Here is a 24,003-nt window from a genome sequence, read left to right on the forward strand (position 1 = left end):
CCCTCCAACCGCAGAGCCGACAGAGGCAGAGCTGCTGTCATCTCTAACTTAGCTCAGCTGATCAGTTGCTGCCGCCGCCGCCAAATTCCAGAGGCAAAGAACAAGAAGCTGAGAGACCAGCCATGGACGTGAATATCCCCCCGCTCCGAGCCTGGGACGATTTCTTCCCAGGTTCTGACCGCTTCGCCCGGCCGGACTTCAGGGACATTTCTAAATGGAACAACCGCGTGGTGAGCAATCTGCTCTATTATCAGACCAACTACCTGGTGGTGGCTGCCATGATGATTTCTGTTGTGGGGTAAGTGGGGTCTCCCTTCCGGGCACTGATCGTGGGCAGCAGCATGGAGGGGGCTCAGGGTACAAGATCCCGGCATGCAGAAACGCTCTCCACGCCCAGCACCGGCTCTGGCGACTGCAAGAGGCCAATCCAGTGGAAACTCGTTCGCAGATCCAGGCCGCAGCAATCTGGGGGAGCCCCATTTCCTTTCGGCGCCTGAGGCCGAGACGTGAGGGGTGTCCCTAAGAGTAAGAAATGTTGCGAACTACGGACAAGAAAAATGATATCTCTTCCCTCTGTGCCCCGATTACGCTGTTATTGGGGAAAATATTTGTAGCGCCCCTGTCTTTTAAAAGGAAAGTGGTGTAACCTTATCCTGGGGCTAGCTAGGGCGGACGCCGCCCTGGGAGGGTTGGGGCGGCGGGGTGTGGATCCGGACTCTGCCTTCTAGGGGTGGTAGTGTAGAAAGGGTATTAAAGAGGCGACGCATTTTGTGGATTTCTCCGCCTAGTGCCTGCCATACTGTACAGGAGAGCTGAGCTTGGGAGCAAGAGGATGGGTGTACCCTGGTGGCGTTTCTCTCAGTGTGTGATTGAAGGCTGGGGTCCTTTCGCTATTTCTTCCAGGTGTTGCTGGGCGTGGTCACTGTCTCTACACTTTCTAGCCTGTGGTCTGTGTATTGAAGGCTTTTTCAACACCTAATCTTAATATTAAAAATGTCCCAGGCTATACACAGGCACGCACACTTGCTGTGCTAGAAACCACCTTCTCTTGTGTAGTTCACCCTTTAAGGAGTGCTTCTCTTACTTTTACAGAATGCGGCGGTGATATTCTAGATCTCGCTTATCATATGGATCTTTAAAGAAAAAGCTACCCTCAGTTATAAAGTTATAAAGTAACTCATTTGCCATTAAAGAAGTGTCTGACATTTCTACTTGAGTAAACACAGAAGGAAAGAGCTTGGGAGAAAGGAGAAATCCAAACTTGGAGATTTGTGGGAAAGGGCGAAGAGGGTGGTTTCTTAAGTTGGTTTGCTATTCTTTGGCTTATTTATTGAATCCAGGCTTGGAGCCCAGCGAGACCAATCAGAGATGAATTCAGGCCCAAGGGCACGTGGCAGTTTTTGAGAAGCTACAGGGCCAAATACACAGCACAGAGGAAAAGAGTTCACAATCTCTGGGTGTGCTTCAGAGTAGTTACCCCTATGCAGAAAAGGACACTCATTTGTGGGGTTTCATAGACAATTAATTACTCAGATCCTCATAATGTGTTGCTTAAGGAACTGCAGACTCTGAGAATGGCTTGGTGTGTAGAGGGCAGGGGCTCTGAGCCAACCTTGAATTAGAGTGGCAGCCAAGTTAAAATTAGTTAGGGTAGGACAGGCCTGAGGCAGCTGCCTTCTGAACCTTTCCCTAGCTTTATGCCTAAGGCTTATTTCATGACACACTAAAAAAAAAAAAAAAAAAAATTAAAATAAAATGAATCGTAAATAGGATCGCACCTGTTGTTTTGCTTTCTTTTTTCTCATTTTGTAAAGAAGGAAGCAGGATATCATAGCAATCTAGTTACGGGTTTGTTTTTTGTTGTTGTTTTTGTTTTATTTTGTTAAGGTAACCCAAAAACTTAGATATAGGGCAAAGTTTGACACAGACCAAGCAAATGAGCTGAAAAAACCACTGCTTTTCAGAAGTGTATTGCCCATACCAAACACAGCTCAGGCATTTTTGCTGTCTTTATGGAACCCATTTTTCATAGAGAGGGCCAGAGGCCAGCTCCTCATTATGGGGTCCACTAACTCAGCCAGTTTGGAGGCATTGGCCCTTCCTGTTCCCTTTTTCAAATGAAAGATGTTGGTGGGCAGTGAAATTTTTGAAGATAAACATTAAAAATAACCATGTTTTTTTTTTTATTCTTAGCTTTAAAAACTTACAAGCGATAGAGGCCAGTAAGTTGTAAGTTGTTTTGAAAGCTATGTACAAAATGTGAGGTTTCCTTTGTACCCCAGTAAAAATTTAATATTTTCTTTGTCTACAAACTCAGTCTGTAGTTTTTTCCACAAATTGCCCTTTTCTTTTTTTTATAATCTAACAATAATAAAAGCTAACATTTTTTAGTGTTCTGTGTGCTAAATTCTTTGCTAAGTAATTTACTGTATTCCCTCGTAAAACCCAATATTATTATTATTGTATTATTTTTATTAAACTTGAAGCTTAGAGAGGTTAAGTGACTTGCTCAAAGTCACAGCGAGACTTATGCTTTTAACTATTGTGCCATCTTCCTTCTCTATGAGTCATGAAGTCTAGAGTTATTCTCTTAAAGCTAGGAGAAACCAAGTATCTTCAGGGTCAGGGACCTTAGCTGATTCTGGAATATTTCTCATTCTAAGAGAGCTCTCCTCATTTGGTGATGTCAGTAGGTGGGTGGGTTGTAGAGGTCCTGGAGGCTGTTTATCCGAATCCTCTACTGGCATTTGATAGTTTCTCATTTATCTTGGTAGAATGTGTATGAAAATGTGGCCTGGTTGTTTATTGGGAAAAGGACTGTGTTCAAAGGTTGTTATTCAATGGTTCCATCAACTGCTGGTGAGGAGAGGCCTCCAGGGCATTGTTGGAGAGCTCTAGTCTCAACTCTGAATGCTCCTGTGTGGAAAACCTGCTTGAGGGAGGGTATAGAAGACCTGCTTTTCAAGATTGCAGGAAGGGAGATGGAAGACCAAGAGGATATCATCTAGCTCCAAAAATACTAGAAAGGGCTGCCTGTACCAAGGTGAAGATTAAGAGAGATTAGAGTATAGATAAATCTGTGTATGGGACCTGATTAAACAAGTCCTGATAATCCATGTTCAGAAGTTTGATCTTCATCTTAACAGCATGGTTTACCAGGCACATGACTTCCACTTAGTAGTTCTACTATGATTAATTATGAGTAAGTCTCTTAGTTAATAGCCCTTGCTGAAGACAGTTGCCATATCTTCTGACTCTTCAGGTAGTATAGGGTAGTGGTTAAGAGTTTAGGCACCAGAGACAGATTAGGTAAATTTTAAATCCCACCTGCCAGTCACTAGCCATGTGACCTTGAGGAAGTCACTTGAACCACCCCGTGCTTCAGCTTCCTCACCTGTGAAATGAGACTGACTAATTGTAGTACCTGAGTTAATATAGTCAGGTCCCTTAGAACAATGTCCAGCCCCAAATTTTGCTTCACAAATGTTACTTATTATTTTTATCATTGTTGGTGTTGCCATAGAGATTACTGAGAAATATAATAGTATCTTTATTCCAGCAGCTGTATCCATCCAAACTCTAGTCTCCATCTTACTCACCTCCTCCTGCTTTTCCTACAAGACTCAACTTAGGTACCATCTTTTTGAGGAAACATTATCCCTTTGTCCCTCACTCTCTTGTGTTAATTGGGTCCCACACCTATGCCTGTATCTTTCCTGGTACTTACCCCACAGGCTTTTAAATTGCCTCCACTCTGGACTATAGACTCCTTGAGAACAGAGACTGTGCATTTTCTTTGTAATTTTTTTCTTGCTATTGTTATTGTTATTTTTATTCTCTGTATCCCTGAGACCTATATAGCAGATGCTTAGCTGGTGTGTGAAAAAAGTAAATAAATGAACTGTAAGGCCTCAACATAATCTCAGGGGCAACTTTTAATTTATTTGATGGGAAAAATTATTTTGAAGCACATAGCAGCATGCCGGTACATAATAACGACATGCTCCTAAAATGATTCTAACTGACATCACCTGCTACATATTGGTTAAGATTACCATAGTGTGTAAAAAAATCAATTTAAAAAAGTTACAATTCAGACTAATTCATATTGCTCTTGTAGAATTTTGATGAACTACTCTCTGGCAAGACTTCTCAACCTCAGCACTGTTGACATTTTGGCTTGTGTAATTCTCTGTTGTGGGGGCTGTCATGTGTGTTGTAGGATGTTTAGCAAAACCCCTACTCTCTACTCATTGAATGTCAGCAGCACCTTCTCCTTAAGTTGTGACAATCAAAAATGTCTGCAGACATTGTCGAATGTCCCCTGGGAATCAAAATCTCCCGTGATCGTGATTGAGAACCACTACTTTACTGCCAAAAAAATTGTGATGATTCTTCAACATTGTCTTCATGAAATTCAAGTTGCTTTATAACAAGTTACGAAAAGAATTCTTAGCAACTAATAGCAAAGCAACTTGACTTTAGCTCCTGACTTTTCAAACGTAAGAATGGAGTGGATTTGAAGCTTTACATAGCTTTGATCATTTTCCTTAATTTATTGATTGTTGGGCTATCATTCTTTTATTAGTCTGCCTTGGAGACTTTACTGGCTCCACAGACTCAGTCTTTTTATTTTTTGACAGAATTCTGACATTTGTTTTTCTTGGCTTTCTGCTTAAAAGTTCATTTGCTCTTGAGTTCCACTGCTATAAAATAGGAATTAAATGACTTAATCTAAAGCACATTAAGGTCTAGCAAATAACAACACTCAAATGTTAGTGTTATTGTATTAAATCCTAGGTTACCAGCATATTTAAAATTCTCACAACTTGTGTATTCTCGTAGGCAGAAGTATTAAATGATAAATACACTTTAGTGGTTTTGTCATTATTGCAACTTACATTGTTTGTAAAATTTTGCTTCCCTTGAAGACTTGAGTTTCCTTTTGAAATTCAGGCATCACTTCAGAAGAGATTGAATGACTCAGAAGGAATAACACGAATAACAAGCTAGGTGATGTGTTTTACTGAAAATGGCTTTGCGTCCTTTAAATCAAGATAGGAGAGATGTGTAAGATTGAAGAGGACATGATTTACTTTCTACACACTTGACACTCGACATCTTGGCACTAGATGTTCTTTTTACATCACATATAGCAATAGAAGTCTGTGCCTCTATTTTTAAAGTGAAAAGCAATAGAAATCTGTGCCTCTATTTTTAAAGTGAAAAGCAAAGGCAACACCTAGTAGCACTTGCAATTTAAGTACTAAGCATGTGATACATTCTAGTTATGGACAGGAGTTTCTATGTGCTTAATAGAATGCCAAAAGATTTGAGCTGGAGAAATCTACCCAAATTGTGGGCCATGGAACAGCAGCATCTTTCACCCTGGGTGCTTGTTAGAAATGTAAAATCTCAGGCCTCAGACCTATTGAGTCAGAATATAACAAGACTCGGGTGATTCACAGGCACATTAAAATTTAGTAAGTCGTCTGGTTCCAAGAAAATTTAAATAAGTATACCTATATGCCCAGGTGCCATCTTCAGAGATTCTAAATATAGAGTTCTTACCTGAATCCAGGCATCTAAGCTTCATCTCAACACCCTAGTTTATTCTGATATACACCCCTAAGCTGAAGTTGAAAAGTACTAATCCCATCCAACTCCCCAACTTCACAATAATAAAAAGCTCGAGATCACAAGGCCAATTGAAACCGAAGCGGCTAATAGTAGCTTTTTTCTTTTTTTTTTTAGCAGCTTCTTTTATTGATATGAAGTGAAATACTTTTCCATTAAATCATATTGCAAATATTCTAAAGCTTCAAATAAACCAATTTCAACTGAATAGGTGACTCTCACAACATATGTATTATTTGCCTGTTTTATTCTCACAAATCTCTTCCTGCCACCAGAACTCATATTTTCTGGCACAGCATCAGAAGCAGCAACCACACACAGAATTTTCAAACATATAAACACCTCTATTGCATCTCCAGTTAGAAAAAGACAGTTATTCTCAATTGTGTACATTCATGTCTCCCTTTTAAGAATGCACAATGTAGCTGCTAATGATAAGAGCCCATATTTTTTTAGAAAGTACCTCATCACATTTGGCCTGTTGCCAGAGGCTAGAAAGTAAACTTGCCACATTATGCTTTCAGTTGTTTGAGATGCAAAGGACTTTCTGGAAGGCTGGTAATTCTGTTTGAAAAGATCATTGTTTTAATCTTTTCAAAATGAGTGTGGTCCCATAATATGTTCTAGGGTTATGCTACTGGTACCTAGTGTTAAGAAATGGTTAGATTTCTTTTCTTTTCTTTTCTTTTCTTCTCTTTTTTTGCCACAAGGATGAAAAATCAAGTTTCTAGTTAGTAGAGGAAGAAAAGAATAAGAGAGCCCTGGGATGCTCTAGATGGAAATGTATTAAAACATATGAAATTAATTAGCCTGTTTATGCTAAAAAACTCGTGGAAATGTTTTTGGGATTAATCAGCTTCAACACCAGTTCTACAATATTATTCTTATTTGTGTTGCTTCCTTCATTCACTCCACAAAGTATACGAAGCACTTACCAACTTCTCAGGCACTGTTCCAGAAGATACAGTAGAGAATAAGACAGCTATGATTCCTGCCTTCATTGCAGTTAGAGTCTAGAAGGGCAGCAAGACAACAGTGAACACAATAATTTTTATACGAGTATAGCAAGAAGACAGAAATATACAACTAAATAAACATACATCATTTTTAATCTGACTTACTTGATCTCCTTTGTGCATTATGATTCCAAATTCCAAAATTCTCAGATGTTGAGAACGGAAGAGGCATTTAGTATGTGGACAGAGGAAAGGGTTATGAAAGTTTACTCATTCTCGCCCTCCACTTAATTGAAGAAATATTTACTGAACACCTACTTTGTGCCAGACACTGTGTAAGCCCCGAGATTACAGGCAGGAATACAAATTCACTAAGCCTTCCCAAATCCTCCCAGAATTAATATCTTTCTGCCCTCTCATATCCCTTTATTTGCACATTTGACAGAGCATGTGGCATGCTGGTGTATGTCTTCCTCTGGTGGGTTATGTGTTGAGTACAGAACTTTAAGAGGTCTATTAACATTTAATATAGCTTTAATTTCAAAATTTGTCATCTGATAAGGATAGCCTTCTATTAAATCATCTTCTGATACTTTGTTCTTCTTGACTTTTCCCCACACACTTTTTTTTTAATATTCCTTTCCACTGTCAGCCCGAGGTTTGTAGTTTCTGTCCTCTTTTCCTACGTAAGGATTTACAGTGGTTTCTAGATAAATGTGCAAAATAAATGAGCATATTTTGGATTCTTGGCCCCTTTCTTAGAGAGCAAAAGCTCTCAATCAACTTATTAGGGGTCCATATAGGAAATCTAATTCTACAAGATGGACTCGAACCTATCCACTTAATACCAAATTTATCAGCACTTTTGGAAATGTCTTATTTTCCTTTTGGATAAATGCTTTCATGCCCATGATCTTAAACAAAACCTGAAGACTGCTTCTCCATTCTGCAGGCATTTACCATAAATATATAAGATTTCCTGGCCCTCCCTCCCATGGAGCATGTGCTAATGGAGAAACCTGGAAGGCAGAAAGCCCATCTGAAGTAGAAAACTGGGGTTTGGGTTCCTATTTCTAATCCTACCATAGATCTGCTTCATATTCTATCAGTACAGCTTCTCTTTGTCTCAGAGGAACAAAAGGGACTGCAGAAATTGGGTGTTAGTGGGAAGTAAATAGACGGGAAACTGCTTGTAGGAAGGGAATTTATCTGTCACCAAGCTCATTAGCATATGTCCAACTCCTGTCTTCTTTCCACAGTTTCATAAGAACTTGTAATGTGACAATTTATTCTACTAAAAGTGTTCAGAAAGAACAGTTTGTAAACAGATATCTTTCCACTTCAGTTCTAAAGCATTTCTTGTGAGAGTAAACATGTGTTCTTAATTGTTGAAGGAAATGATGAGTATACATGAGGGATTGTTGTACCATTCTCTCTTCCTTTGCATGCTAGAAATTTGCCATAATAAAAAGTTTAAAAAGGATTTGTTGCAGTATAACCAGAGCCTGGTACACTGTTATTTGAAGCTCTGTCACTGTGGGGAATATGAGCAATATGACTTCTAACCCATGTCCAACCTGTTGTTTGTTAAAAATAAAACAAGTAATTAATTAGCTCGATACATGCAAAAGAAAACCTGGAGATTCATAAGGTGTTTTACTATGGATGTAAATGGCTGCCAAGACAGTGGATTATTTGGATGTGTTTAGTTTGTGCAAATAACACAGGGGAATAGGTTTCAGTAAACAGTGAGTATGCAGTAAATAGCATGGGACTTCGCAATTCGTTTGGGTAGGAAAACCTCAAGATTAGGTTACTATGACCTTTCTGTGACAAGAGACAGGCTCCTGTCCCACCTAATTGCTGGTAATCATTAGGCCCAGGAGACACTGATCACATTTAGTCAAAACTGGTTTGAACATTTACATTTATACTTTACAGTCAGAAACAGTTCTTGCCAGGACAAAAGTCCATGTTAGGAAACCAAAATACCCCAAGAAGACTGTTGGGGTTATCTGAGGTATCAAAGAGCAAGCGGGGACTATTTGGTCAGGTCTGTAGGACCCACTCTCCCTCCTGACCCCCAGCCTACTCTAGTGACAAAATTTACAAATCTCACTGATTATATCGTAATAGTTATCTCTTATATTTGTGTAGGAGTTTAGATGATTTTTCCTATTTTTGCTTTGCTATGTGTTTCCTTCATCACAGCTCTGTGAAGGCACAAAGACGGGGACTATTTCTCTAGTAATATTTAGTGTACAATGAGAATAATAGTGATTTGTCCAAGACAGATCTCACATCTCTTAATTTGTGGCCGTAGAAAGTTGCTGGGCTTATTTAAATAACATGAAAATATGTTAGATTCTTACTTAGTTTTTTTTCTTTCTTTTGATGAATATTTATTGAATACTTGTACTGTGCTAGGTGCTGGGAAGAAAATCTCAAGCCCTGCCCTCATGGAGCTTAATCTCTAGTGAGAGACAAAGATGTTCATCCAATACTCATTCAGATAAATGTAAAACTGCCCCAGGGGTAAGTGCTATAATGAAGAGGTATATGGTGCTATGACCTGGTCAGAGAGATTGAGAAAAGGCTGATTATGCTGAGATTTGAAGGAGGTAAGAGTGAATCAGGTAAAGAGAACAGCTCGTGCACAAGCCTCTCGTGGCTGGAGGCAGGAGGAGTTCTAGAGGTCATTAGAAGCCCCAATGGATGGAGTGCAGAATTAGGAGAAGATGGTCTGAGAAAGCTGGCAGGCAGAGCGATTGCTATCTTTCAGGGCTCCCTCATACTAATTATTAAAAGCACCCTTACGTACTCCTAGCAGATGTAACCTACACCAAACTGTGGGCTTGGCAAATCAAGTGTGGCCTGGATTTCAGGCCCACTTTCCCCCTCAGCCAGCTTTCCTTGGCCCAGGTCCAAACTACACAGTTGTATGCTGTGGACTTCGCTACAGGGGCAGGCAGGGGCCAGAGCCTACAGGGCCTGGTAGAATGTGTAAAGAGTTCTGTTTTTACTCTAAGAGCAATGAGAAGTGAGAAAATGGATGGATGGATTCATATTTGCAGTGATCCCTTTGGCTGTTATAGAAAAACACCAATTTGGAGAAGTCCACTGTGAGTAAATTGTTCCTCACTTTCTTGGTGAGTCAGGCTTCCTCAGGAACCAAACTGCGAAAATAGCTTTTTGGGTTAGAAAATTGGAACTCTATGAAAACTGCTTCTGCTGCTCAGGAAATATTTCACTGCTTCAGTGATTTTCATTGGCATTGTAACATGAAAGGAGTTACCAAAAGTGAGCTTGAGTTTATCTGAGGATCTCAGTTTTGGTAAACTTTTATCGCCAACTTTGCATCTGGTGGCCTTGGGACAAACTCATTAACTTCTCTGTTCCTTAACTTACTTTTCCTGTAGAATGAGGCAAGTTCTCAAGGTAACAATCAGCTCTAAAATTTTGTGATTGGCCAAGATTTTTTTCCCTTCCGCAGCTTAGGCTGGAACTATAGTTAGCTGAATCATGTTGGCAAGTTTAAGGCATGTGTTCACACCCACTAATAACCACCTTCCTTCAGAGAGAGAGAAACAAGAAAGCTAAGGGATTTCCCAGAACGATCCCACTTGCTTACCCCAACTGGAAGAATGGGGTTACTTAGAATGTTTGGGGGTTGGGAAGAAATTACTGAGTCTGGTTAACAATACAGAACAGGTTATATTGTGAATTACTGTCATAATTACATCAACTGGCACCTTTTTTCCTCCCCTGGATCCTTTTGAGTACATTTCATCACTTCTCAGGAGCTTAGCTTATTCATCTATGTAATGGGACGCAACCACTTCATTTTTCAAGACTGCTACAGGCTTCTGTGGTGGAATTCTAAGCCTTTTTATAACCATCAATGATTCCACTAGGATTTTCAACTATTTATTTATTCATTTATTTATGTGAATATATATATATATGTAGGTACATGTTTTTATTTTTATCTCACAATGGAAAAACATACTTAATGTTTCTTATTTGTGAAACTAGGTCCTATCTCCACCAAGGACAAAAAATTATGTTCTCTCTTTTCCTCTTTTCCTCTCTGCTGCTCTCCCTCTCCCTCTCTCTGGTGTGTTTGTTTTATTTGCTCCAGCGCAGGCAGGTGCCAGGGCATTTAAGTGGTATGCATTTTACCATTTCTTAGAATTGAATTGCTGGTAAGCAGAATAAGAAAGAAAATCATTTCTACTCTGAGTAACTTGGTTCATTTTTTCCAGTTTAGAAACTTAGTTACTTTCTAATTATAGATTGTGGCTGGGTGTGTTGTAAACTGAAACCAGTTCTATAGGACTCTGCTCTTTTCTTTTCCTTTGAGCATGAGCAACAGGAACAGGTGAAAAGCAAATCTGGAATTGCTTGAGTTAGGCCTGGATTTTTCATTGTTCTTTGTCCTTGGCTGTCTGTCTGTCTTTATTTTTCTCTTTCTATCAATTACAGTTGACATTCAATAGTATTTTATATTAGTTTCAGGCGTACAGCATAATGGTTAGATATTTACATAATTTACAAAGTGATCCCCTGATTAGTCTAGTACCCACCTGGCACCATATATAGTTATTGAAATATCTGTCCTTGTCTTTATTTAGAAATTCAACCCAGATGTCTACTTTACTTGTCCTGAGGAAAATGAAAAAGCTTAGCATGCATTTTATTACATGCTCGCTTCATGAATTATTTTAATAGGTATTCTGGAAACAACTTAGTAGAAGACTTTGACACTTTGCTGCTAACCAACCATCTCATTTATATTTTATGTAAAGGATTTTCCTTAAACTTGAACCCTCCACTCCAGTTCTTTGAGTTAATGTTGGTCTTTGCTTTTCTTTATAGCTCAGAAATTCTGGGATGGGTCAACGTCGAGGTAAAAGGTTTTGTTTCTTTCAGGTTCCTTTTCCCACTTTCATTTGCTCATTTTTAAATATCAATTTTTAAATATCTAAGTAATACATAGCTATTGAAAAAATATGAAAATATAAATAAGCAAATGAGAATAAACTATTCGTGATAGTACTACCCAGTCTAACTATTGTAATCTTTGGTGTTATTTTCCTGAGATTCTTTTTAGTGCTGGGAATGGGATGTATTAATCTGTGAGAATTTCTGGGTCTCTCCACCTAGTCTCCCCACCACTTGCTAAAGAGGATTTTGTTTTTGTTCTGTCCAATTTTTCCCTTTCCTGGGTCTATTAGAAAATTTTTGTCTTTCTCAGACCAATTCTGGAGTTAAATCAGGAGACAGGCTATAACCCATATAAAATTTTAAAAAGACAAGTAAAGAAAAAAGAACAGAGAAACTAACTAGACCCAGATAACAAAGAACTGGAGAGAAGGGGGACAGACAGAAGAGCGCATGTGCTGGATGTTGGGAAAGCTTGGGGGAGCAAGCAGAGCGGGCGGGCGGGGCGCGGCGGTGCACTTTGGCTGCAGAAGATCTGGAGAATGGGCAGGGAACCAAGGTTTGAGTGAGAATAGGACAACTTCGCTGTGGTATTTGAATTGAAATTGCACTGATGTAACTGCACTATTGGAGAGGTGATGGAAGTAAAGATGGACTGTTGTAGTCGGCCTGTGCCAATCCTGGGGCCTGGGGCTGAGGAGCATTTGCTTTTACATTTTCTTTTTTTATATGTTCATTTTATTTCCGAATACAAAATTATACGCTAATTGTAAAATTTTCTACTTCTGAGCTGTATAACGTATACAATAAATCTACCTAATGGAGAGAATATATTATAATTGCTTTTACCCACTCAATATATTATTAATGTCTTCCCATATTATTAAGTATACTTCAGCTTTCAAAAAGTCATGGCCATATAGGTTATTTCTAAAAGTTTTTAACCATAAATTCCACTCATGTGAATACCGTTGCAATTCAATCTTTGCATTTTTATTTATTTCCTTAGACTCTATTCTGAGGAGGGGATTTATTGCCTTGAAGGGAATAAGTATTTGCAAGAGTTTTGAGTGAAATAAGCATTTTATTATTATAGGGTTTAATTTTAAATTATGTATTGCTACCCTTACCACTATTTAATTCCATGCATTTAAATAGAAATTTTTACCTTTTTCAAAGCAATTTGACATTGATTATACCCCTGATTTCACCCATTATGATAAAATAGTTTCACTCCTATTTGAAACTACTTAAAAATAACTTTCATGTTTTAGGAGGGAGAATCAGCTAATATTTCAAGAGATTTTTTAAAATCTTAGTTATTCTACATATGAATCAAAACATGAGTATGAATCTTTCATCTGCTCTATTTCAGAGACAGTAAGCTCTTGGTATCGCCTTCCATTATCCTTTCTTTCTCTGTCCTTCATTTCTAAATCAGTCATGTTTATATTCAGAGATGATGAAAACACACTGACTGTTTTTGTCCTTCCCAAGTAAAATGCTCGTTAGCCTCTTGTGAGGGTGAAGAATTAGTAATTTGTTGTGCTTGCTCACCACAGATGTATCATTAAAGGTTTTGTATACACAGTGGTTTGGGGCGGAGGTGAGGGCTACAATGCCCAGTCATTCTTGCTTTTGAAATACTTGGTCTAAATTTCCTCTTTATAATGTATTTCCCCATTATCAACAGTAGTGTAACCTTTGGCTCAGGTACCAATGAATCTGGAAGCTCTGTGCTTGGAAACCTCGTTTGATAACCTATCTCCTAATGTTACTCTGGGCCCTTTTAAAGAATTATAATGGACTCTGTATGCCAGGAGCCATAAACTCAAATACCTCTATGGCTGGGCCAGTTACATAAGACAGAGAAGCAGGCCAGCTATTAGAAAAACAATGATTAATGGCAGCTCATTGGGGCCTCTGTGTCAGAGATGCAGTAGATAGTAGTGGGGACTGGGGCTAAATGGAGAACATTTGTTCTATCTGAATGAGAAGGTGCTCCAGCAAGTTGTTGACACATGGGAAAGTGGGCCTAGTGTTAGATTTTCTTGTTTTCAGGAGAAGGAAGAAATCTCAAGTTTTATGGATTTTTTTTTTTTTTAACACATTGGGATTCAAATAAAAGTTTTTTAAAACACTGTACAGTTCAAACACAAATTTGACTATAGACTGGATCTACCCCAAGGAGGCCATTGTGTGACCTCTACTCTACATTCATCTATCATGGCAGTTTCTGTGAGGGTTTAAATAACCTCTTAGAGCTCAGTAAATACAATCTAATGTGTACTAAAACTCAGGATGAATGAAAGCTAAACACAGCCCCTCCAAATGAGGGGGTCTCTTAAATTTCAGAAGTCTTTGAAAATTGTGGGCCTCCAATAAGATGGTCTGATGAGTTTTGTGGGAGTCAAATTATCTAGGTGTGAATTTTAGCTCTATGATTTTCTCAACTGTTCTCTTAAATTTCTTCTTTGGAGAAATGAATGAGTAGTATCTGCCTCAGCAGGTTCTGAAGATTAAATGAGGCAATTTAGATAACATGCTTATTAAGTACTCACTACTTGTTTTCGCTCCTCCTCCCCTTTCTCATCTTCCTCTTCCTGCTACTACTACTATTGACCTAGCCCCCCCCTTTTTGTTCCCCATATTCCAGGTTCCTGAGCCCCTTCAACATGATCCTCGGAGGAATTGTGGTGGTGCTTGTGTTCACGGGGTTTGTGTGGGCAGCCCACAATAAAGACATCCTTCGCCGCATGAAGAAGCAATACCCCACAGCCTTTGTCATGGTGGTCATGTTGGCTAGCTACTTCCTCATATCCATGTTTGGAGGGGTCATGGTCTTTGTGTTTGGCATCACTTTTCCTTTGTTGTGTAAGTAAATCTGAGTTGACTTTTCTTACATCTAAAAAAATGTGGAAATGAATTGCATTACTTGTTTCTTATGTGTATTGGCATGTGTGCAAAATTATCAGAATTTTCTGAACTAGCAGGTCAAGTTCTGATAAGTAGTCCATTAATTCCACAAGTATGTACTGGGCACGCTCTTCTGGGGACACAAAAATAAACAAAAAAACCCCCAGAAATCCCAAGTTACGCAGCAAGAAACTGGCATAGCCTGCATTGGATTCCAGATTTGTCTGATAGTAGAGTCTGCTCTCAATCTTTAAGTGCCATTCATACAGTCCTGACACAGGGATGAATGTATTTCATTTGGAAGTAAACTACTTACTATCTGCTTAGTGAGAAGATTATTATTCGTGTCAAAAGTTTTATAAACCTATACAAATAATTGACCCAGAATATAGATATCAAGTCCTCAGATTCTGGCAAAGAGAACTAGATATTTTCTAAGTTTTACATGCATTGTTTACTGAGATCCCAAACACATGAAGCTGGAAATAGAGAAAAGATAAAATTTCAGTCTCATCAGAAATCTGATTAAAATTCTAGTGTATTAAGTGACAGGAACATCCCTTTAACTTTTAATAGCAGTTCACTTGTTCATTATTCCATTAAATAAAATCAATTACTTGTTTGGGGTTGTGTTAGATTAAACCCAGAATATTTGTTGATGAATCCCACACTGCAAAATATTTGAATCAGCAAATTCATATGTTTTAAAATAGTCTTCGAGTTTTCCTTACGTGCTAGAGGCTTAGTATTTCAGTGATTCTGCTAAGACACACATCTCGTTAACTTTAGTTAGTACCTTTCCACATCAGAGCCTGAGACAGGCCAGTATGATGAAATGTGTCATAGGTAGAGAGTCACGGGTGTTGATTTTTATTCTTAGACTAGCTAGAAACCAGCCATGTGATTTGGATCAGGTATCCTGAATGGGCTGTAGTTCACTCATCTATAAAATAAGGAAACGAGACAAGATCATTGATTCCCAAACATTGATACTTGTGAGAATCATCCAGGATGCTTTTTAAAGATATAAAATTTTTAGCCACATTTCTTGGAGATCTTGATTCTGTGAGTCAAAGAATTCAGTGGTGGCCAAAGAATGTGTATTTTTAGAAATCTCATATGTTTCTAATGGCCAGTCTAGATTGGGAACCTCAGGTAGAATGAACATTAGTGTTTCTCAGAATGAGAGTCCTAGATCACTTGTGTCAGAATCATCCAGAGTGAGTATTAAAATTTTACATTACGGAGCCCTACCTCAGTCTGAATTTGGGGAGTGTGGGGGATGGATACTGGGAATTTATTTAACAGGCTCACCAGGCGATTTGTATGTACACAGAAGTTTAAAAATCACTAGTATAGATCACCTGGGGTGCATGTTTAAAACACAGATTTCCAGGCTCATTCCTTTAAGGTTCTGGTCTAGGAGACGGCCCACGGATTCTGTTACTTAACAAGCTTGAGTAATTCTCAGTGATGAAGCAAATTTGGGGAATGCGAGGGTACATCAAATCTATAAAGACTTTAGTTTTTATCTATAAATCTATATCCAGCACATTGGAAAAACCTCCTTTTAGGTGGACTTCACCTCCTAGGTGGACTTCACCACATGCTTTTTGTAGAGAACAAAGTACAGATAATCCCTGAATTGAACATGAGTTCCTTTCTAGAAACTTTGTGTAAGGCTGATTTTTATGCAGGTTGGAATCACGTTGATTAGCTTTGAATGTCAGGGCCTTTATGTAGCAGCTAAAAGGCAATATCGATGTGAGGTGGAAAGAGTGTGGTTGCCACATTATGGTCGTGCCTGCTGAATACAATGCTTTCACACAAAAAGGAAACTATGTATGACTTGACAAAGAGCCTTATATAAAACTTACATAAAGTCCAAGGATCCATTTGAGGATTTGAACCAATTAGAGAATCAGACTGGACTATACCTAAGGCAGTTTTCTAAAAGTGTGAAGACAGGGAGTATAATGTTGATGTGGAGAAAGATAGCTGTTGCTTTGGTGCTAACCATGTTTCACTTCTTTGTAGTGATGTTTATCCATGCATCATTGAGACTTCGAAACCTCAAGAACAAACTGGAGAATAAAATGGAGGTAATAGGTTTGAAGAGGACACCAATGGGCATTGTCCTGGATGCCCTGGAACAGCAGGAAGAAAACATCAGCAAACTCACTGACTATATCAGTAAAGTGAAGGAATAAACATAGCTGACTTGGTGATAGGGCTGCAGAAGTCGAATTGCAGTTTGCCCTTGTCCAGACCTACTTTCCGTTTGTAATTTTGAAATAGGAGGTGCACATACCATCCAACGATCTATGGCATCATGCATGTGTAGGCCAAACTGTTAATATCTCTGATGTTATAGAAGAAGGCCTCAGAAACTGAAAGAAACCACCCTCCTAGTATGTCGAAGTTTCAACTACATTTATGAAAACTGGTAGGAAATGGAGCACACGTATTTTTAGGGGAATAAAAGAAAATAAAAGAATTGTGGATTGTACAGCAATGATACTGTTATCTTGTAGAGAAAAAAAGTCATTATTAAGTGTCAAGGCAATATGAGTAAATGAAAAAAGACTGTTAAAGTAGCTGATGTCATGCATTTGCCTGTTTAATCCCCTCCAGCATCCTCCTCCAAAGATATTCCCCAGGATTGTAGTATGTGGAGTATAGTTTTTATTATTCTTTTAAAATCAGAAATGATCTCTATCACCTTGCCTCCTATCTGACGTGCAGTGGAAATGGGATAAACCAGTTGTTTATATTTTGTTTACAAATATAAAAATAGCTGTTTAGGAGAATATTTTGTCAATTTTTTGTAAATTTTTGAAATGCTAGTAATGTGTTTTCACTAGCAGGTATTTGTTGCAAACTGAATGTCATCTTCCTTAAGGAGGTGACAGCTGTGTAATCTGTATTGCTCTTTACGTCTTGTTAAAAACAAACAAACAAATAAAACGAGTTCTGTTTATATTGCACATTTTTTGTTGTTTTAACAAAAAGGTGTCCAAGATAATGTTTCCTATATTTTTTCATTGTTTAATTTTAACTGGAACATTTAGAAAGAAGAAAAAATGAATGTGTATGTTATTAATTCCTTAGGGGCACAAAGAGGACAATAATATCTGATCTTTTGAAATCTGAAAAGCACCTTTAGATGACCAAGCAAAACGACTTTTAAAAATGGGAATGAAAATAGGAGTGATCACCGGTTTCTGCAGTTCATAAAACTTTTAGATAGCAGTTGTTACAACCATGTTTTTATAGATAGACATTAGAATTAAGATAGCATATGTTTATATATTGTTACTTTCATCCTTTCATTTCCCATGTGTTTAGAAATAGATTATACATGTGTTTTGCTTGCCATTTGAATGATTTCATAGATGAATAGAAAACATTTAGGTTTCTCTTACATTTAATTATGAAGACAATTGGAACAGTACTTCTTGAAGAGACTCTGTATGTCCTAGAATAAGCAATAGAACATGCTGCTCCTGATTTTTCTTATATTTTCCCAGCCAACCTACTAGCACAGTGATACCACCATGACTTCACAGACATGGTCTAGGAGTTGTACTCTTACCCAGATATGAAGAATAAAACTTATCAAAGGTTTTTTGTGAGACTTTGTTTAATGCACATCTGTGTTAAGTAGCTGAGAAACTCAGTGACAGCCCTACAAATGATGAGGGTATACTATACAGCAAACACTCACCTTGTGTTTCAAATACTATAAAATAAAGCTTTAGTACTTCCAGCCAGAATAAAATTGAATTCCAATAGGATTCTTTCTAAACCTGACATGGGTTTATACAAACTTTAGTCCTATTTTCTACATGCTAATTTCTGCTGACTAAACACAATAAACTTGGAGAAAGTGACAAGTTGAATCTTAAAAATATACTCATTATAAGTACTAATAGTGGTCAATTCTGGAAGGATAATAATAGAAAAATGTAGCATGTAAATACTATAAATTATTACATTTTTTCTTTATAACATTTTATATAACTCATAAAATGGTGCTTATATAAAAATTCACACAAAGTAGAGAGCAAACAATTTCTAAAAATGTCCTGGCTTTTTATTACATTCAATTTTCTAAGGATGCACTCAAATCAGTGGTTAAATGCAGATGTTATATATTTCGTTATCTTTGGAAAAACTATTTTCATTATTTTGTCTCCTCATAGTATTAGTCGGATGTCAACATTGCACAAGGTTTGCTATCACTAGGATGTCATAAAAACATCCAGGCTGGGTCCGCACAAGGGAGGTGTTTTCTAATGGCACTAGGAACTCCTTGGCCCACACATCTACTTCATGTCATGAACCTGAACAGGCCGGGTAACTCCTCAACAACCTCCAGTCGGGTCTCGACCCCTCAGTCGGAAGAAGCAAACATTTGGGGGAAATTATTACATTTTAAAAGCAAATTAAACCTTTCGGAGATTTTTAGGGTAGAAATGGGTAGATAGAAAAAGCATATAGTGAATGACTTTTCCTGTGTGTTGAAGCAATAAGCTGTGAATTTGGATCATCTTTTTTTGCACATCTAAGGTTCAAGTCCTCTTTCAGGATGATCAGTACATTTTGAAGTTCCTGGCTTTATTAACACTGTGGCCTCTACAAGCAAATGCATAAGGGCTTTCTAGAACCTCAACCACAAATATGCATTAAGCTTTTAAACGTGATGAGAGCGCTTTGTCCTATCAGTGTTTAGTCTTTTAGATGTAGAATATGTTAGACACTTAAAAAGTTTTATTTATTGACTTAACTAGCCTGCTTTATATGCAAGCATGTTTTATAGAAATAGTAAAGGAGAAAACAAAACTATCAGTTGTTGGCTATTCTAAAATTGATTGATTAATAATCATAACAATGTGGATACTTTCGTATACACTAAGTTATCTTTAAAAAATAGAAACACCATATTTCTTTACCATGGCTTATCCTTCCAAAAAATATATTGTTTTAAGTCTGTCCCCATTCAATTAATTCCCTCTTAGCCTGCTTGGCTTGTTATGTACTATCTATGATTATATAAAAGGAGAAAGAAGGCAGGTGCCAATCATTTACTCAGGTAAAGGAGAGAAAAAGCATCAAAGTGTGATTTTTTGATTTCTAGAGTCTTAAACAAAATTTCAGATTCTATGCATCTAGTGACTAGAACGGATAATTAAGGGCTCTAGGAACTTGGAAGGAGGAAAGAACACAGATTGGAGTTGTCTGGAAGATTTTTATGGAGGATTGGGGTCTCACCTAGGCTTTGAAGACAGAATAGGACTTTCATAAATGAAGAGTAGAAAGGAAGTCTCTCAGAATATTCTACAGAAGGGTCAGTGAGAGCAAAGGCACAAGGGAGTGCATGAGAATGTTTCATGAAGAGAAGTATAAAAGATTTGTGGCAAATAAGACTGGATTAATAAATTGGGGCCAGGGAATGGAGGGCCTTGAATGACAGGATAAGGAATTTCAGTTTAATTCCATAGCAAGTTTTATTTAGAGTATTTTTGAGGAGAGCAACAAGGTCAATTTAGAGTCACAGACTAAACAAAAACAAACAAAATATAGTTACCTAAATCAAAAGTTTCTCAATAACTATATTATCTATAATTTATTAATTTGTTTTACAAATGTAGCATACTATCTCCCACTGTCTCTATATGTATGAAAACAGGGAAGTTTTTGTATACACGCGGGGTTTGTTTTTGCCATAATTTTTTCTGGAAATACTTCATTTTTTCCGTGTTCTGCAGCTTAAACATTCTGCTTTCCACAGATACTCCTATCAGAAGTATACTCCCAAACATCAGAGGAATGGCAAAGCAAGAAAGCTAAGCAGAGTTGGAAACTGGAAATATCTCCTGATTCTAAGAGCTAATTAACAATTCTTCCCTTTCAAAGCAACAGAAGGGCCTTGAGCTCAATTTACCCTTCGTATTTCCATGGAATAAAACATGATTTGCTCCTTTTAAGATAACTGTGTGGTGAATTAAAGCAGAGGAGATGGAAGTAGAAAATTTTTTTAACATTTCTATAATATTTATTGTTATTTAGCAGAAGAAAGTAATAGTAAGGCAAACATTTACAATTTATTTTAAACTTCTGTGCTAGAAGCATAACTCTAAATTTCACCTGTCACTCAAACTGATTGAAAGTAGAAATTGTTGACTGAATATTATTTTATCTCCTTTCTCCTTCCTTTTCAGTCTCTATTTTGCCCCTGGCCAAGCATTCTGCCTTTTACAAAATACTCCTATCAGATGTTTGAATTGTTCCCAGTTTCACCACCTGGATCCAGAATTATGTTGCTGATGTTGTCTCCAAACTCTAATTCAAGAGTCGTTACTTCAATTCCTTGTTCTTCTAGATTATTCTGTTACCCCTTATTCCAGTTCTTTTGGCAGTTGCACCTGTGATTTAAGCATTTGAAGAAAAGTGGAAAATTAATCCTGGAAATTCAAGAGCTTTACAGCAAAAATGACATTTACATACCTCAAAGGATGCAGAATGGATCAGGCATTCTGGCCAGAGAGCTCCCAAATCATGAGAAAAGAACAACTACCACTACCATTCACTAGCATTTGCTGATACCAGGGATCAACCCAACAGCTTTGAGCACATGTGAAGCATATCTTAGAAACAAAAGGGCAAGTGCTGGAGTCTCCTGGGTTCAACTCCTGCAACTAGCATTTACCAGATGTGTGGTACAGGTTTATACAGGATAAATAATTTGCTTAAGGTCACATAGTTAGAAAGTGGCAGAGCAGGATTTGAACTTAGATCTGCCTGATATTAGTACTCATGCCTTAATCATCAAAAAATACCACCACAAAATATAAAATATATGTTCTTTTAACAACCTGTCTTTCCTCTTTGAAGCCCATTCCTTCTTTGATGTTCACAAAAATTTAAAAACGCAATGTTGCAAAAAGAAAAAATCACAAAAGAGTCTAACTGCAGATGAACTTGTAGCTTTGCTTCACAGGAATAACTTAAGGCAAGTTCTCAAAGGATTTCAAGTGGTATGTCTTAGGAGGGTGACTCATCTATTATATACATACCACCTTCCATAGAAGGCTGAAGAAGTCCATAGGACACTTAGAGTTTGTATAGTAATGACTAAGAATGTTTCTATTTCTATTGGCCATGCCCACCTGCCAATATGATGAATCATTTTGGTCAAATCTGCTCTGGCCCCTCTTGCAGGCAATTCTTTGCCCACGACCTTTGGCTAGAAAGGTTTCCTAGTACCCTGCCCATCAGAGAGGACCTTTGATGTGTTGCTGCTACCTGTATAACCTTCAAACCAGGGATTCTCCATGCGTTCCTGACCCTCTCCCTCCCTGGTGCTGGACTTTCAGAAGGGGAACCGTGTGACTGTACTTTGGTAGGGCTCGCTCAAGGGAAAGAGGAGAAATTGCAGAAGGATAAGAACTAGAGAACCTAGTTAAAGAGAAAGATCTTATGAGATATAGAAGAAATGGCCAGAGATGAAGAATAAGGCTCAAGAGTCTATAATCTTAGTTTTATAGTTATAACTGCTCTCGCGTCATGGAGTCTTTTGGCTAAATAAGGCTGTTCATATTATTATACTGAAGTTTTTTCAAAGGAGAAATTTAGCAGTGTCTTTAGGAAACTGGCTGGAAGCAGTACAAATAAATATAGGTGAGCCCGAAGTGAAATTGAGTGAATGTTAAAAGTTACCTTTTTTGATTAGCACAGAAGATTCCATATGACATACATGCAGTTGGCCTCAGAGAATCAAACAGTTGCTACAGATGGGATTTTTATCTCAGCAAAAAGTTTGAATACTTGCCCAGGATGATAGGCAGTGAATGGACCACAGAATTTTTAAAGATGAAAGAAAATCGTACATTTGCCTTGAGGGCTAAGCCTGTACAAGGCTTATGTCCTTGGACTATTAGCATATTGATTCAAAGTTAGTAACTCATAGTCATTATCTAATAAATTCAGTGTGTTAGACAAGACAAAGACTTTTAAAATATAGCTGAAAACAAGAGCAAGAAAAACTAAAACATTCCACGGGAGTCAAATAAGTAACGGAAAAGGGTGAAGGAGACCAGATGTCAGGCAGTAGGACATGGTGGGGACTGAGAGAAACCGGAGTGTGCATAATCTAGCTCAAGGGAGAAGCCAATACACAGATCCAGCTGATTTGTGACATGCAAACGCAAGCCGTGTGGCCAGATCTGATGTTTCAAGTGGAGCCAGACATCTGAATTTTTTAATGTGATATTTCTTATTTTCTATCATAATACTCAAGCCAAAAAAAAAAAAAAAACACAGACTTTCAGATCTGGCCTTAAGTCCACTAGTTTTCAATATTTGGCTTTCAGAATACACCTCTTCTAAACTGAATTAGAAGGGCAACTTCTAGAAGGAGGTAGCTAACCAAGTATATAAATTTCCCTTTATTCTTTGGTAGATACTTCATTTCAGGGATCTTGGGCCAGAAGCAGGGTGTGGGGAGAGAATAAATTTTAAAATGAAAAATATACAATTTTAAAATACAAACTGACTACTTAATGAGATATGCTCTAGAAAATACGAAAATAACATTTTTAAGTACATGAAAGGAAAGCTGGTCTTTTTTAAATTTTCTAAGAATAATTTCTAAGTATGTTTTTGTGTTTTTGACATTCAGTCTAGTTAAAAATATCAGTAAAAAAACACGAGATTTCAAAGTTGTATTTTAATTTCATACTTGAAAATCCAGGGGTTCAGAGAGCATCTCTGTCCTCCAATGCAAGAGGGGAAAACCTGAAAACCTTTAGTTTCACCTCTCCAAATGAGCATTGTTGTGTCTCATTTGACTGGTCAAAAATCTCTCTTTCTGCTGAGATTTTGTGATATCATCACTGATGGCATTTACAGTATTTCGCCGAGTCTAAGATGTACATTTAGTGATGTCTCAACAGACCTGAAATCAGAAAGCATCTCACAATCAATGGTGTTTTATAATAGTTGGCTGCATGTGCAAGCAGATGCATCAGCCTTTCTGTTTGTGCCTCCACTGAGCTACTGCTCATGCTACAGCTGTGTTGCCATGTAAAATTTCTTTTAAAGAATGATAAAGCAAATGTGGCAAAATGTGATGAGCATGTAACAATTCTTTAAACCGTTTTTGAACCCTGTAAGTCTAAAATGACTTCAAAATAAAATGATTTTTAAAGTCTTAAAAGATTACACTATTATTTGGCATTAAAGCAGAAATTTATTGTGTATGCGGCAAGGCACAAAAATGGAGCAGTGGGGAGAAAATCGACATTAGTGAAGTGAATTTTCATCAGTGGAATGATGCATTTTCATTTTTCTCACAGAGCATTTTACAGGACCATGTAGATTAAGTTATGTGACATTTTGTATCTGAAATACATGCAGAGATGCCTATTGCAGGCCAAGCCAGGCAACTGAAAGCAGGAGAAATTGCCAATCTTTTGGAACACATAAAAGGCATTTCAAAGCAGAGACTGATATGCAAGACCATCAAGTCAAAAATTAGTTCAGAGTG

At 37.8% G+C, this 24,003-nt stretch overlaps 2 protein-coding genes across 2 annotated transcripts in view; one reads left to right on the top strand and one right to left on the bottom strand.

Annotated features, from left to right (window-relative positions):
• ARL6IP5 (ADP ribosylation factor like GTPase 6 interacting protein 5) lies at nucleotides 1-18,079 on the top strand. Its single transcript, XM_011358487.2, has 3 exons — nucleotides 1-298; nucleotides 14,194-14,411; nucleotides 16,491-18,079. The coding sequence occupies exons 1-3, from the start codon at nucleotides 123-125 to the stop codon at nucleotides 16,661-16,663; spliced, it is 567 nt and encodes a 188-aa protein (XP_011356789.1). The 5' UTR covers nucleotides 1-122; the 3' UTR covers nucleotides 16,664-18,079.
• Nucleotides 18,080-20,854: 2,775 nt separating this feature from the next.
• Nucleotides 20,855-24,003, bottom strand: part of LMOD3 (leiomodin 3) — an 8,984-nt gene continuing 5,835 nt past the window's right edge. Inside the window, exon 3 of the mRNA XM_023529675.1 lies at nucleotides 20,855-20,881. Within this exon, the coding sequence (XP_023385443.1) occupies nucleotides 20,855-20,881 (27 nt within the window). The remainder of the gene's footprint in view (nucleotides 20,882-24,003) is intronic.

This window comes from Pteropus vampyrus, unplaced genomic scaffold (assembly GCF_000151845.1).
Source record: "Pteropus vampyrus isolate Shadow unplaced genomic scaffold, Pvam_2.0 Scaffold41, whole genome shotgun sequence".
Taxonomy (NCBI): domain Eukaryota; kingdom Metazoa; phylum Chordata; class Mammalia; order Chiroptera; family Pteropodidae; genus Pteropus; species Pteropus vampyrus.